Below are 15,500 nucleotides of genomic sequence, written 5' to 3'. Positions count from 1 at the left end.
TTGCTTTCTTAGCCGCAGCAGCACACTGAGCAGAAGGTTTCAACGTATGTATCATCAACAACGACACCTAGATCTCTTTCTTGGTCCGTGACTCCTAAGGTGGAACCTTGCATGACGTAGCTATAATTCGGGTTCCTCTTTCCCACATGCATCACTTTGCACTTGCTCACATTAAACGTCATCTGCCATTCAGACGCCCGGTCTCCCAGTCTCGTAAGGTCCTCTTGTAATTTTTCACAATCCTCCCGCGATTTAACGACTTTGAATAACTTTGTGTCATCAGCAAATTTAATTACCTCACTAGTTACTCCCATCTCTAGGTCATTTATAAATATGTTAAAAAGCAGCTATCCCAGCACAGACCCTTGGGGAACCCCACTAACCACCCTTCTCCATTGAGAATACTGACCATTTAACCCTACTCTCTGTTTTCCATCTTTTAGCCAGTTTTTAATCCACAGCAGAACACTACCTCCTATCCCATGACTCTCCAATTTACTCTGGAGTCTTTCATGAGGTACTTTGTCAAACGCCTTCTGAAAATCTAGATAAACAATATCAACCGGCTCACCTTTATCCACATTTTTGTTCACCCCTTCAAAGAAATGTAGTAGATTGGTGAGGCAAGATTTCCCTTCAATAAATCCATGTTGACTTTGTCTCATTAATCCATGCTTTTGAATATGCTCTGTAATTTTGTTCTTAATAATAGTCTCTACCATTTTGCCCGGCACCGATGTCAGACTCACCGGTCTATAATTTCCCGGATCTCCTTTGGAACCTTTTTAAAAAAATCAGCGCTACATTGGCCACCGTCCAATCTTCCGGTACCATGCTCGATTTTAAGGATAAATTACAAATTTCTAACAATAGCTCCGCAAGCTCATTTTTCAGTTCTATCAGTACTCTGGGATGAATACCATCCGGTCCAGGAGATTTGCTACTCTTCAGTTTGTAGAACTGCCCCATTACACCCTCCAGGTTTAGAGAATTCATTAAGTTTCTCCGACTCATCAGCATCGAATACCATTTCCGGCAACGGTGTCCCACCCAACTCTTCCTCGATGAAGACCGAAGCAAAGAATTCAATTAATCTCTCCGCTATGGCTTTGCATTCCCTGATCACCCCTTTTACTCCTCGGTCATCTAGCGGTCCAACCGATTCTTCTGCCGGCTTCCTGCTTTTAATATACCAAAAAAAAAATTTTTACTATGTGTTTTTGCCTCCAACGCAATCTTTTTTTAGAAGTCCCTCTTAGCCTTCCTTATCAGCGCTTTCCATTTGACTTGATATTCCTTATGCTGTATTTTTTATTTTCAGTCGGTTCCTTCTTCCATTTTCTGAAGGATTTTCTTTTAGCTCTAATAGCTTCCTTCACCTCACTTTTTAAAAACGCCGGCTGTCGTTTGGTCTTCTGTCCTCCTTTTTTAATATGCGGAATACATTTGGCCTGGGCTTCCAGGATGGTGTTTCTGAACAGCATCCATGCCTGATGTAAAATTCTGACCCTTGCAGTCGCTCCTCTAAGGTTCTTTTTTCACTGTTCTTCTCATTTTATCATAGTCTCCTTTTTTAAAGTTAAACGCTAACGTATTTGATTTCCTATATATACTTACTTCAAAGCTAATATCAAATCCAATCATATTATGATCACTGTTATCAAGTGGCCCCAGCACCATTACCTCCTGCACCAGATCATGCGCTCCACTAGGACTAGGTCTAAAATTTTTCCTTCTCTCGTCGGCTCCTGTATCAGCTGTGGTACACAGGTATACACATACATATGGCTGTACAGGTCTTTCTCTGCCGTCATCTACTATGTTACTATCAAGCTTATTTTCGAACGAGGCCGGCCATCTTCCGTCACAAATCGGGAGATGGCCGGCCATCTCCTGAAGCCGGTGAAATCGGTATAATCGAAAGCTGATTTTCGCCGGCTTCAACTGCTTTCCATCGCAGGGCCGGCCAAAGTTCAAGGGGGCGTTTCGGCAGGGTATGGAAGGCGGGACAGGGGTGTGGTTACGAGATGGCCGGCTTCAGCCGATAATGGAAAAAAGAAGGCCGGCTCTGAGGAGCATTTCGCTGGCTTCACTTGGTCCATTTATTTTTAGGACCAAGTCTCAAAAAAGTGCCCCAACTGAGCAGATGACCACCGGAGGGAATCGGGGATGACCTCCCCTTACTCCCCCAGTGGTCACTAACCCCCTCCCACCATAAAAAACAAGTTTAAAAATACATTTTTGCCAGCCTCAAATGCCATACTCAGGTCCATCGCAGCAGTATACTGGTCCCTGGAGCAGTTGTAGTGGGTGCAGTGTACTTCAGGCAGGCGGACCTGGGGGTTGGGGGGCTCAGCACCCAAGGTAAGGGAGCTATGCACCTGGGAGCAATTTGTGAAGTCTACTGCAGTACCCCCTAGGGTGCCCGGTTGGTGTCCTGGCGTGTGAGGGGGACCAGTGCACTACAAATGCTGGCTCCTCCCACGACCAAAGGGGTTGGATTTGGACGTTTTTGAGATAGACGTCTTTGGTTTCCATTATCGCCGAAAACTGAGGACGACCATCTCTAAGGTCTACCTACATGTCAAGATTTGGGCGTTCCCGACCGTATTATGAAACAAAAGATGGACGTCCATCTTGTTTCGATAATACACGTTGCCCCGCCCTTTCGCGGCACCGTCCTTATAGTTGAGCGCCCTCAGAGATGGTCGTCCCCGTTTGAAAATGCCCCTCTATTGGGTCCTTTCTCCAAGCTGCACTAGAAAGTGGCCGGTGCTGCGATTTGCATGTGGGTTTGCTGTGTGCTCCGACCACTTTCTAGTGTGGCTGAAAAAGGACATGTTTGGGTTTTTTAATGTCTACATGCTAATTTCCCGATTAGAACATAGCCATTTCCGCTGGGAGCCCTTACCATCACTTATTAAGGAAGTGGTAAGGGCTTTCATGCTACTCCTGTGCTAATCAGGTAGTGTGCAATAATGCAACCAGAGTTCCCGATTAGCGCTAGGTATGCCTATTCTCAACCCCCCCCCAAGTTATTTGCTACCACAGAAATTGATGCACGCTGATTACAGCAATACCATGGGACACCTCAGTGTACCCTGTGGTGATGCAGTTTGGCGCGTGCTACCCGTACAGTAGCCCTACTACCATTTAGTAAAAAGACCCCTGAGTTTAAAATGATCATTCCCCCTTCCATACACACAATAAAATAAAAAGCAATAAGTAGCTGAACTTTGCAACAAATGGGAAAAATCTTACCGGCTCAACAAATTCAAACTTCTTTTTTTCTTGTACTACTTGAACTTTAAAAACATATTCCAGAGACGCATCATAGAAATTCTGGTGTTCTTTATCAATCTGGATATCCGCCTAAAACAAAAAGTGCATATTATGAAAACTACTGCAGAAGACTATTTTATCTAATACTAGTAAAAAAAAGGCCCGTTTCTGATACAAATGAAACGGGCGCTAGCAAGGTTTTCCTCGGAGTGTATATGTTTGAGAGAGTGTATGTGAGAGTGACTGTGTGTGAGAGAGAGAGTGAATGTGTGAGTGTGTGTGTGTGTGTGTGTGTGTGTGTCTGTGAGAGAGAGAGTGTGTGCGTGAGAAAGAGTGTGTGCAAGTGCGTATGTGAGACACAGTGTGAGAGAGAGAGAGAGAGAGAGATTGTGTTTCACACAGATACAGTGTGTGCAAGAGAGAGAGTGTGTGTGAGACACAGACTCTCTGTGAGACTGAGTTTATAAGACCAAGAGAGTGTGTGAGTGACTGTGTGACACAGAGAGTGAATGTGATACAGTGTGAGACAGTGTGTGTGAGAGAGAAAGACATTGACTGTGAGAGAGAGTGTGTGAGAGAGAGAGTGTGAGAGAGAGAGAGAGAGAGAGAGAGAGTGTGTGTGTGACAGAGATACCTCCCCCCCTCCTTGGTGTCAGGACCCCCCTCCCTCCCTCTCTCTGGTGTCAGGCCCCCCTCTCTCTGGTGTCTGAGCGTTACTGTGCAGGACGCTGAGCTCTGGCTGTGCTTCAAGGAACTGACCAATCCTATTTAATAGAATGCACCTCCAACATTCTGAAGCCGAGAAACCTCGTGTGGTTAGTCACTTCTGCTTGTGACCAACCCGGAAGTACGTGATGTCAATTCAGGAGATGGATACAGAGAGCAGGAATGCCTCAGCCATGCAGTCAGCTTCAGAATGTTGGAGATGCGTTTTATTATATAGGATATCATTTATCATTTACACTTTTTCCTTTTCAAGACATGGTACAGCAGAAAAAAACAAAAATTAAACTTTAGTCTCATACATATTCCTTACTTTATTTAAACCTTTACAGATATTAAATCAACTTTATATAAACTAACACACATATAGCCCAATTTTCGAAAAGTTGAGGTGCCTAACTTAGGGCTCCTTTTACTAAGCTGTAGGAAAAAGGGCCCTGAGGAAGCGGTGGGGGCTGTTTTCCCATGCGCTAGGGTCCTTTTTTACCGCAGCGGGTAAAAAGCCCATAAATAAAATGGTCATGCGGTAAGATAACTATTACCACGTGGCCATGCGGTGGAGAGCTCCTGAGGTAATCCAGCGGTAAGCAGGCAGCGCACTTTTCATCTTTTTTGTCTGCAAACTGTCCAATAATAGCAGAGGCTTCATTGCCTCCTTTGGTTGCCAGGAATGGGGTTCCTTAAGAAGAAATCTGACCTTTTATTAACCCCCTGTTTGGCTGCCACGTGGCAATGCCAGCACAGCCCATTGAAAGTGAATGGGCTGTGTCAGCATTACCACACCGGCAGCTGATAGCGTGGCTTTGTAAACAGGGAGGTTAATTATCAGCCTGTCTCCATTTTCTTGAATGAAATGGATATGAGCCTCGATACTCTTGCTTATATTTTAGTGGGCTTGAGTACATTGATATTTTTTGTTGTTGTTACATTTGTACCCCGCGCTTTCCCACTCATGGCAGGCTCAATGCGGCTTACATGGGGCAATGGAGGGTTAGGTGACTTGCCAGAGTCACAAGGAGCTGTGCCTGAAGTGGGAATCAAACTCACTTCCTCAGTTCCCCAGGACCAAAGTCCACCACCCTAACCACTAGGCCACTCCTCCACTCCATATTTGTTATTTTGATATACTTTTTATCTTTTTATTATCATTTTCATCTTCGTTGCACTAATAGATTTAAAGCATATTTTCAAAGCACTTAGCCTTCCAAAGTTCCATAGAAACCTATGGAACTTTGGAGGCTAAGTGCTTTGAAAATATGCCTCTTAGTGCGTGCTAACGATTAGCATGTGCTAAATGATAAGATGCCCATAGCACACCTTAGTAATAATTAAAAATTTTTTTAAATGGTCAGCTCCAAGCACCAAACAAAACAAAAAACAAAAAAGGAGGTAAAAACCCTCACGAAACCGTGGGATATAAAACAAAAAGTGAGGAGAGTGGATACCAACAATAATGTATTTATTTACTTGTAAAATAAAAGATTAAAAAATTAAAAGATGACAATGTACATAAAAATGACCCGACACGGCCATGTTTCGGCCCAATGGCCTGCCTCAGGGGTCTTTGTAACCTAAGTTAGACAATGAAACAAATAAAGAATATTGTTACAGATATATCATAAACATAAATATGGTAAATGTAACAACAGACATTGGCTGAAAATATAGCATAAATAAACAAACAACCAGAAAATTATCAGTAACTCATTCGAATAATATTCCAATTAGATGATAAAAATAAAACATATATGTAAAGTTTTAAAAAAATTTTTTTGTATAATTGGAGGTTATTACTGTGAATTATAAAAGATTGCTTTAAAACAATTATTAAGAACACATGGATAATACTTTGAACAATACATCATTGTGTTTATATGCGAATGCTGAAATTTATGATTAAAATTATATGGAATAATACATTGTGAGTATTTAGACACGTGAATAATAATTTTAATACATCAAATTATAAAATAGGACATTATGTTTATATGCAAATAATAAGAAAATCGATCTGAAATAGTATGTTATAGATATTAAACACATGGATAAACAATTTAAATGCATCAAGTTGTACAAATAAACATTGTAATTATATACTGATAATAAAATTAAAATTGTATAAAATGGTATGTAGATATATGTATTTGCAGAAATTATCAATTTATAATGAACATATATTAATCTTCATATCAAAATCTAACGTGAATATAATGAGTAAATCCTAACCAAAATTTTAAATGAAATGAATGAATTATAAAGTACCTCAGAAGATGTAACATGGAATGTGTACTCCAGGAGAATAACGGAACACAATCCTCTCAGGTCTATGTGTATAAAAACAATTAAAACAGATAAGATGATGTCAAATGTAACAATAAAAGAAGTGTGTATTGTGATGACATATTCCTGAAGAGGCACAAATGTGAAACAACACGGATATAGAGCAAAGTGTTGAACTGGAAGAGCTAAGCACTGAATTAAGAGATATTAAATGGGTGACAATGAAAGTTATAGACTCTATTGAAAACTAAATGCGATTGAATTTCTGTATATGAAAAGGAAATTGTGTGTATGAACTTACTACTGTTATATTTGATCAAACATATAATGGCTTGGGGTGACTTACCTCCTCTCTTCAAACAGATATATATAAAATATATATTAAAAACGGAACGGACTTGCAATACTGCAAAAGAGACAAAAAGATGAGACGAACCTATAATACTACGTGAAGGAGCAAAAACTGGTTATAATGCGAGAAAAAGACATAAGCTTATGATAAAATGAATAGAGTGACTTAATTTGATGAATTGGTTAATAAACATAATGTGATAGGGACGAAAATCTCTGTTCTAACGTCTATAGACTCGATTATGCTGATGTTATGTATATATTAAGGGCGCTGAGATCTCTATTGTGACATAAACTAAGTCAATGCTATTATGTTATTTTTATATATTAACAACCATAAATATCTAAAGCATATAATAAATATATGCAAAGTTGCCTATGTCAAATTATCGGGAATCTATGAAGAAAAAATCGGGGGTCTATGAACCAAAATAATCTTCAGTAGAAATATTTTAAAGCGTTTGTTTAATGAGTGCTGCGATGTGGATATATGAGTTCTAAATCTTTAAGGGGTTGTACTTATCTAATATAATAAAACGCTCCCTCAACGTTCTGAGGACAACGTTCTGAAGTCACTCAGACTCTCTCTCAGAACGGTTCGTAAGTTCGTGGTGGTGAAGCCACTGACGAAGACTCGCTGCCCCGCCCTCGCGTCAAACGTCATGACGTCGAGGGCGGAAAAAAAAAACAGCAGCGAAGCGTCAGGGAAGGAGGCGGCGCTCCCGACCTCTAGCCTTCCTTTCGCTGTGTTCCGCCTTCTTCTGACGTCAAGGATGACGTCAAAAGAAGGCGGAACAGAGCGAAGGGAAAGCTAGACGTCGGGAGCGCCGCCTCCTTCCCTGACGCTTCGCTGCCGGAACCGCCACGGAGGTAAATTTAAAATGAAGAAAAAAAACAAAAACGGATGTTGGGGGGAGAGAAGAGGGTGGCCAGTAGTAGTAGTAGTAAGGGCAGGGGAGAAACGATAGCATGGATGCGAAGGGGGGGGGGGGGGGGGGGAAGAGGGCGGCCCAGGCTGGAACATGGGAGAGAGAGGAGCATGGATGCGAGGGGGGGTCATGGAAGTAGGGTTACCATATGGCTCCAGAAAAAGGAGGACGGATTGAGCCAGCCGGGTTTTACTTCCATTGAAAGCAATGGAAGCAAAACCCGGCTGGCTCAATCCGTCCTCCTTTTTCTGCAGCCATATGGTAACCCTACATGGAAGGGAGAGAGGGGACTTGCTGGAAAAGGATAAATGGAGGGGGCAGGGGACAGAAGAGCATGGATGTGCATGCATTGGGAGGGCAGGGCTCAGGGAGAGAGGGGAATTGCTGGAAAGGGATGAATGGAGGGGGCAGGGGACAGAGGAGCATGGATGGCCATGGATTGGGAGGGCAGGACTCAGGGAGAGGGGAATTGCTGGATAGGGATGAATGGAGGGGACAGATGGGCATGGATGGATAAGGATTGCAGGGCAGGCCTCAGGCAGAGAGGGAAAATGCTGGATAGGGAAAAATGGAGGGGCCAGGTGACAGAGGAGCATGGATGGGCATGGATTGGAAGGGCAGGACTCAGGGAGAGGGGAATTGCTGGATAGGGATGAATGGAGGGGACAGATGGGCATGGATGGATATGGATTGCAGGGCAGGCCTCAGGCAGAGAGGGGAAATGCTGGATAGGGATGAATGGAGGGGGCAGGTGACAGAGAAACATGGATAGCCATGGATTGGGAGGGCAGGGCTCAGGGAGAGAGGGGAATTGCTGGAAAAGGATGAATGGAGGGGGCAGGGGACAGATGGCCATGGATTGGGAGGCCACGGCTCACACTCTCTCTCTCATATACAATTTCTTTCTGACTCTCACTCTCACACACTCTGTCTCACACTGTATCACATTCACTCTCTATGTGCCACACAGTCACTCACACACTCGCTTGGTCTCATACACTCACTCTCACAGAGAATCTGTGTCTCACACACACTCTCTCTCTCGCCCACACACACACACTCTCTCTCACACTGTGTCTCACATACACACTTGCACACACTCTTATTCTCACACACACACTCTCTCTCACAAACACACTCACACCCAGACTCACTCTCTCTCTCACACACTCACACTTTCACTCTGACTCTGTCACTCTCACATACACTCTCCCAAACATAAACACTCCGAGGAAAACCTTGCTAGCGCCCGTTTCATTTCAGTCAGAAACGGGCCTTTTTTTACTAGTTTTAAAATAACAATGATCTGTTAACCAAATTGGAAAATCTCATGCGTGATGGTTTAATACCAAGGAGCGCAGAAACAGTTCTAGATCTTGATGCTTACCTCCTCTCCAAAGAGATGTCTACAATTGTAAAATGTATTGAAAAATGGCGGTGGTATCCGCTTCTCTTTAAGTGGATAAAGTGGAGGAAATGACGTTTTTCAAAAATTGGAGGGAAAAAGTAAACGTATAATTTTCAATTAGAAACAGCTGATTGAATTAAGAGAATGAAGTGAAACTGAAGTTTACATGATCACGCTTGTGTTAAGGACAATGAAATGTATTATTACGATTGGCTAAGTGAAGGAAGTGCTGAAATGAAAGTGATTATATGTGTGTGTAGGGAATCTACTAGTGACGTAATCAAGATGGAAAATAATCAAGATGGAAAATAAAATGAATGTGATCATGATGAAAAAATGAAAAATAATTATCGCTCCAAGCACCTAAATTTAAGGGGCCCTTTTACTAAGCCGCAGTAGGGCTACCGCACAGATAATGTACGCCAAATTGACCCTACCACCAGGGTAGCCCGGGCGCTTGGCGATAGTTCCGAAGTTAGCGTGCAAAGTTTCCTGCAGTAGTAGCGAATGATCTCTTACAGCCTTCTAAAGCGGTAAGGGCTCAGGCAGTAAATAGCCGCACACTAATTTTAATATTAGCACATGGCTATTTACTGCTCCACCCACCGATTGCACACCAATGTCACATGCCAAAACTAGCGCAGGCCACGTTTTCCCTCGGCGTAGTAAAAGGGCCCCTAAGTGCCTTAAGGAGATGGTGGGGATGGTGGTAAGTTAGGCACCTTCTCCGCATCGACTCAGCCGGGGATCACCGGCATCCCTGTTCAACGGGGCTGTCCCGGCTTGCCTTGCTGGTTCCGGTTGCTGTGGGGAGACGGCAGCCTCTGCTCCGGGCAACATGGGCGGTGTTGTTGCTGGGCCCGTTGGCATCCTGGGCCCCGCCTTCTTTGAGTGCGATCCATTGATCCGCTCTTCGATCTTTGATCGCTGCGGCTGGGCCGTTGGGCCTTTTGGACCTGCGTCTCCTGGTTGCTGTGTCCGACGTCTCGGGAGCTGGTGTGGTTGATTGATGAGCAACTTTTGTCTTCTCCTTCTGCAGCCTGCTGCTTTGACTCGACAGCTCTCGTCACTCACTCGAAGAGTCGTGGCCTTCTCATCGTCGGAGTTTGTACAGGCAGACTCAGAGATTCAGCCTATTCCTGAGCTTCATCATAACGCCTGCAGTCATCTTATTTGCGGACCATCTTTATCTCTATTTTTTCTGTTTCTTCCCCTCCCTTCTCCCTCTGTGCCTTTTTCTCTACTGATATTGTAATTGTTTCTTCAGTTCTTTGTAAGCCGCTTTGAGGCTGCTTTCAGTGGTATAAAGCGGGGTATAAATGTTCTGAATAAATAAACTAAATAAATAAATAAATAAAGGAGAGAAAGGGATAGTAGATGGCATGGATGGGTCGGCTGGATAGGCCATATGGTCTTTTTATCTGACTTCACTTTTTTCTGTTTCAAAGGGGTTTGAGGTAGGTTATAAAATTGAGTGTCATAAAAATTAGCTCACTAAGGGGCCCTTTTACCAAAGCGTGTAAGGGCCTACACACACATCCAGTACACGTCAAATCAGCATTACCGCCCGGCTATTGCGTGCCCCGGGCAGTAATTATGAATTTGGAACGTGGTGAAAACACGTGGTAGAAAATATTTTCTATTTTCTACTGCGTGCTGCTTACCCAGCAGTAAATGGAAGTGGGCGTGTGTTGCATGCCTACCGCTCAAGTAGCTCATGAGACCTCACTGCTAAGTGGAGTGGAGGTGTGGCCTAGTGGTTAGAGCACAGGTCTTGCAATCCAGAGGTGGCCGGTTCAAATCCCGCTGCTGCTCCTTGTGATCACTTAACCCCCCATTGCCTCAGGTACAAACTTAGATTGTGAGTCCTCCTGGGACAGAGAAATATCCAGTGCACCTGAATGTAACTCACCTTGAGCTACTACTGAAAAAGGTGTAACTCACCTTGAGCTACTACTGAAAAAGGTGTGAGCAAAACCTAAATAAATAAATAAGTCAATGGGTGGCAGTAAGGTCTCAAGCCAAAAATGGATGGGTGCTGGTTTTTATTTTGCTGCACGTACATTTTCCAGCCCCTTTAAAAAAGGTCCATTTTTCATGACTCAGTAAAAACTGGCTCAGAGCACATCCAAAAGACACGCTCACACTGCCGCAGGAAACATTTTGCTGTGGATTAGTAAAAGGGTCCCAACACAAAAATCTCCTAACTAAAATAATTTCCACTAACCGCACAACATACATTTCTTCCTTTATGCAACTATCTCTTAACTAAATAATAACAACCTGATGGACAGTTCTTGCAATGGAAAGTCCTAGCAAACAATAATGGAGAAAAGTCTAATATTTAAATTAACCAACATGATGTAAACATTGTTCAAATAGCCAGGTTTTAATCATTTTGCAGACTTTTAAATAATTTCTTTCTTCAGAAATCTATTCCAGATTTTAGCAACTAATCTTTTCAATGTTTGATTCCTAGTGGATGACAATTTATAACTTTTGACAGAAAGAATTTCCACCCGCAGGTCTTATTCAGATCTTAGCGCTCGTTGTGAAACATAAACCCTTATTATTGCTGATAAATAATGAGGGACAAAGTCCAACTGCATACTTGAAATAAGCCTCTAATATAATTACCACCTGCCATTATTATGTTTAATAAAATGATTTCTTTTAGTCACAGCTGTTTTTTTTAGAGCTCTGTCTACTAAGACACACTAGCATTTTCAGTGCACACTAAATGCTAGAGACACCCATATATTCCTACGGGTATCTTTAGCCCTACCCTCCAAACAAGCATATGGCTTGAACGCACACGTTGGGCTTTTACCACAGGATGCCTCAGTGAGTCCCACAGCAAGCTAGTACTTATCAAAGCTAGTAAAAAGAGTCCTCAGTATATTAACTGTCTCAGTTTATTTGTTATTTCAGTTTCAGTATTTTACTAGCTCTGATAAATACCTTTCACGACAGGGAGTACAAAAATACATCATATCACTATTGGGGTCTCCTAATGACCATAAAGGGCTGTAAAAAAAAAACCAGCATGGTCCCTCTGTATAATTAAAATTTCATGCAATTAAATGAACACAACTCCTAGTACGTGATCTGACACAATGATTTTAATGAAAAGTTTTCACACGATCAAATTTCTTCCAGTAAGCGCCAGAACCAAGTTTGTACTTTATTCAATGCTCTTGTCATTTTTGGTATACTGTATCACTTCTGGAGAAAAGCAGGTTTTCTATTTAAAAATGATCATTGTTTCTTTGAATATAATATTCCCAGTTATTGCAGGTCATCAACAAACGTGCTAGGTTTGACAAAGTGCATTAGGATGCACATTCTTCTACATTAATTTCTCACATGCTCCTTGTCTGTAGTGTAGAATCTATAGGCAGAGTGGACAACTCTGGCATGCTTTGCCAAACAGCAAAGACATTTTTGAAAAATATTTTAATTAAATTTTAAAGCTACAACAAACATTTTACAACACAATGAAATAAACAAAGCTAAGTTCAAAAAGAACAATACTATAAAGCTAAGCAGTAGAAGAGAGAAAAAGACATTTTTCTGAAGACAGCCACTAAATATGTTTTGTACATTTGACTGATTCTTGCAGTGTAACTACAACTCACAATTCCATAATGTTTGAGTTCACAGTGTATTTTAACTCATTTTGGGGCCATTTTACTAAGGCACGTAGGCGTCTACGCGCATACAATGCACGTCAAGTTGGAACTACCACCCGGCTACCACATGCCCCGGGCGGTAATTACATTTTTGACGTGCATCCAAAATAATCGGTAGAAATGTTCTACCGTGTGGCACTTAACCGGCGGTAATCGACAGTGTACACGTGGCTGACAATTACCTCCCAGTTAACATGTGAGACCTTACTGCCAAGTCAATGGTTGACGGTAAAGGTCTCATGCCGAAAATGGATGTGCACTGGTTTTAACATGACTGGATTTTTGGGATCTTGCCAGGGATTTGTGACCCGGATTGTCCACGGTTGGAAACAGGATGCTGGGCTCAATGGACCTTTGGTCTTTCCCAGTATGGCAATACTTATGTACAGATATGGATAGGCTGGAGTGTAAATTTTAAGAGCTTAGTACAGGAACAGTGCTGGGCAGACTTCTACGGTCTGTGCCCTGAGAATGGTAAGGACAAATCAAACTCAGGTATAAAGTATCACATACCATGTAAAATGAGTTTATCTTGTTGGGCAGACTGGATGGACCTTATCTACTATGTTACAATGTCCATTTTTGGCCACATAAAAAGGCCTTTTTTGCAGGCCTGCTGAAAAATGGACCTGCGTGCATCTGAAACATGCGCCTAATCATGCAAAGGCCATTTTTCGGCACATCTTAGTAAGAGGGCCCCTTTATGTGTTGCAGTGGATTTCAATAAGGACAGCAAAGAAATCACTGAAATAATTTAAATGCCTCAGGTGGGTTGGGAAATTGAAGGATGACTGATGATTAGGTATCCTCTGGCCAGGCTGGCTTTTAGGATGTATACAATGAATAGGCAAGAGATAGATCTGCATGCACTGAAGGCAGCGCATGTAAATCTTTTCATGCCTATTCATGGTGGATATCCTGAAACTCAGAAAGAATACAGGGTACTTCAGCTTGAAAAAGATTGATCTAAAATATGTAACCAACTTAACTGTCACAATAAAAAAAAACAACACTGAAATATTATAGTGCTATCAGAATGTCAACTTGTGTGAAAACGGTCTTCTACAGAATTCAGACTGTAGCCGTTTTCAGGGTCTACCATTTTTACAGGGGTTAGGTTTATTCTGTCATACTCATTGTGTAAATGACATACTCATGTGTAAATGACATAGCCAATCAAGCCACTTGGTTTTAAATCTTTACATTACATTGATAACCTTCGCTGCCACTAATGAAAGTTGCACAATACACACTACCACTTTATCTCTCATGCCGAAATGAACTTTATTTCTCATGCCGGAAAATGAACTTTCTATATTTGATTATCTAACTTATTTTATAATTCACTCTATCATTCAGCAACTTCAATGCAATACCTCTTTGTGTTCTATTGTACCATTTATCTGTCTTAATGCAATACCACTTGTAATTCTCTATCCGGAAATGGTGATCGCCATTATGGCATAATGTAAGCCACATTGAGCCTGCAAATTGGTGGGAAAATGTGGGATACAAATGCAACAAATAAATAAATAAAACTATCATTTGATCAGAAACTTGATATTGAAGCTAAACAGAAAGTAAAGGGAGAAAACCTAACCCCCCCCCCCCCCCCCCCCCCCCCGCTTACAAACCTACATGGCAATGCCGACAGAGCCCATTCAAGGTGAATGGACTGTGTCAGCATTACCGTAGCGAAAGCTGCTATCACAAACCAGGGAGGTAAGAGTTTAAAATTGTAAATTAGGGAGAAAACACTTACTTCTTGCAAGTGAGTCTCTTTTTTCTTTGATGACAAGTTTAAGTGCTTTTCTAAAATTGAATAGTATTTTTCACTCTCTTTGTCAAACTTCTTCTTCCCTTCCTGGAAGAGTGAAAAATAAAGGGATTATTATGGCAGATATCAGGGAAACAGACTCTTATTATTAAATATAAAGCAGTTACTCAAACCAACACTGCACAACTAAAAAGCCTTGCAAGTCAAAAGAAACATGCATATTTTGAAAAATGTATCCATGCAAAAGCAATTTAGGGAAAGCGTAAGTCCTTAAGATTAACATTTACACTTCATTTTTTTCTTTAATAACAAAGAGTACCCTACGCTGGCCTTGTCCTTCCTGATAACTAATAGAAACAATGTATTTACAAGAGCCAGGAAAACTCTCAGACAAATGCTAGAGAGCAAAGAATTAATAAGCAACAATGTAACAAATTTGAATGTTTATATCTGTTAGGTAGAGAAAACACAGATATTCATCAAGGTCAGATAGAGAAAACTTGTTATAGAGACAAAATTTGTGAGGCTCATTTTCAAAGCACATAGACTTACAAAGTGCAACAGATTACTATGGGCTCATTTTCAAAAGAGAAAGACGTCCAAAACATGGCATAAATTCTGCATTTGGATGTTTTTCTCACAAACATCCAAATTGGTATTTTCGAAACCAATTTTTAGACGTTTTTTTTAAATGAAATCCATCAGAAGTGCGTTCAAATCACAAGGGGGCATCATGTCAGAGGCGATTCCATAGTGATACTCTGCATTTCCACTTGGACATTTTTCTGTCATAATGAAGCAAAACAAAAAACATCCAGGACTATAAACTGAACATTTTGCTGTAGATCTGTTTTATTAACAAATAAGCTACAAAAAGTGCCCTAAATGACCAGATGACCACTGCAGGAATAAAGGAATAACATCCCCAGTGGTCATTAACCCCCTGCCACTAAATATCTACTGTGCCTACATATAGGTGACACCTGTAAGCTTGAGAGCTATTGTAGTGGGGTACAGTGAGGTACAGTAGGGTTTCTTTGCTCCTAGAGGGCTCACCA

General features: G+C 41.6%; 1 protein-coding gene across 2 annotated transcripts in view; it reads right to left on the bottom strand.

Moving 5' to 3' along the window:
• The window catches only part of ARHGAP42 (Rho GTPase activating protein 42), a 425,019-nt gene that overhangs the window by 125,664 nt on the left and 283,855 nt on the right, over positions 1 to 15,500 (bottom strand). For both annotated transcript variants that reach the window (XM_030200225.1, XM_030200226.1), the window contains 2 exons: positions 14,428 to 14,529; positions 3,262 to 3,372 (listed from right to left, as the gene is read on the bottom strand). In XM_030200225.1, the coding sequence (XP_030056085.1) occupies positions 3,262 to 3,372; positions 14,428 to 14,529 (213 nt within the window). The remainder of the gene's footprint in view (positions 1 to 3,261; positions 3,373 to 14,427; positions 14,530 to 15,500) is intronic.

The sequence above is a fragment of the Microcaecilia unicolor genome, chromosome 4 (assembly GCF_901765095.1).
Source record: "Microcaecilia unicolor chromosome 4, aMicUni1.1, whole genome shotgun sequence".
Classification (NCBI taxonomy): Eukaryota; Metazoa; Chordata; class Amphibia; order Gymnophiona; family Siphonopidae; genus Microcaecilia; species Microcaecilia unicolor.
The sequence above is the reverse complement of the archived record's forward strand: the minus strand, read 5'-3'. Positions and strand labels throughout refer to the sequence as shown.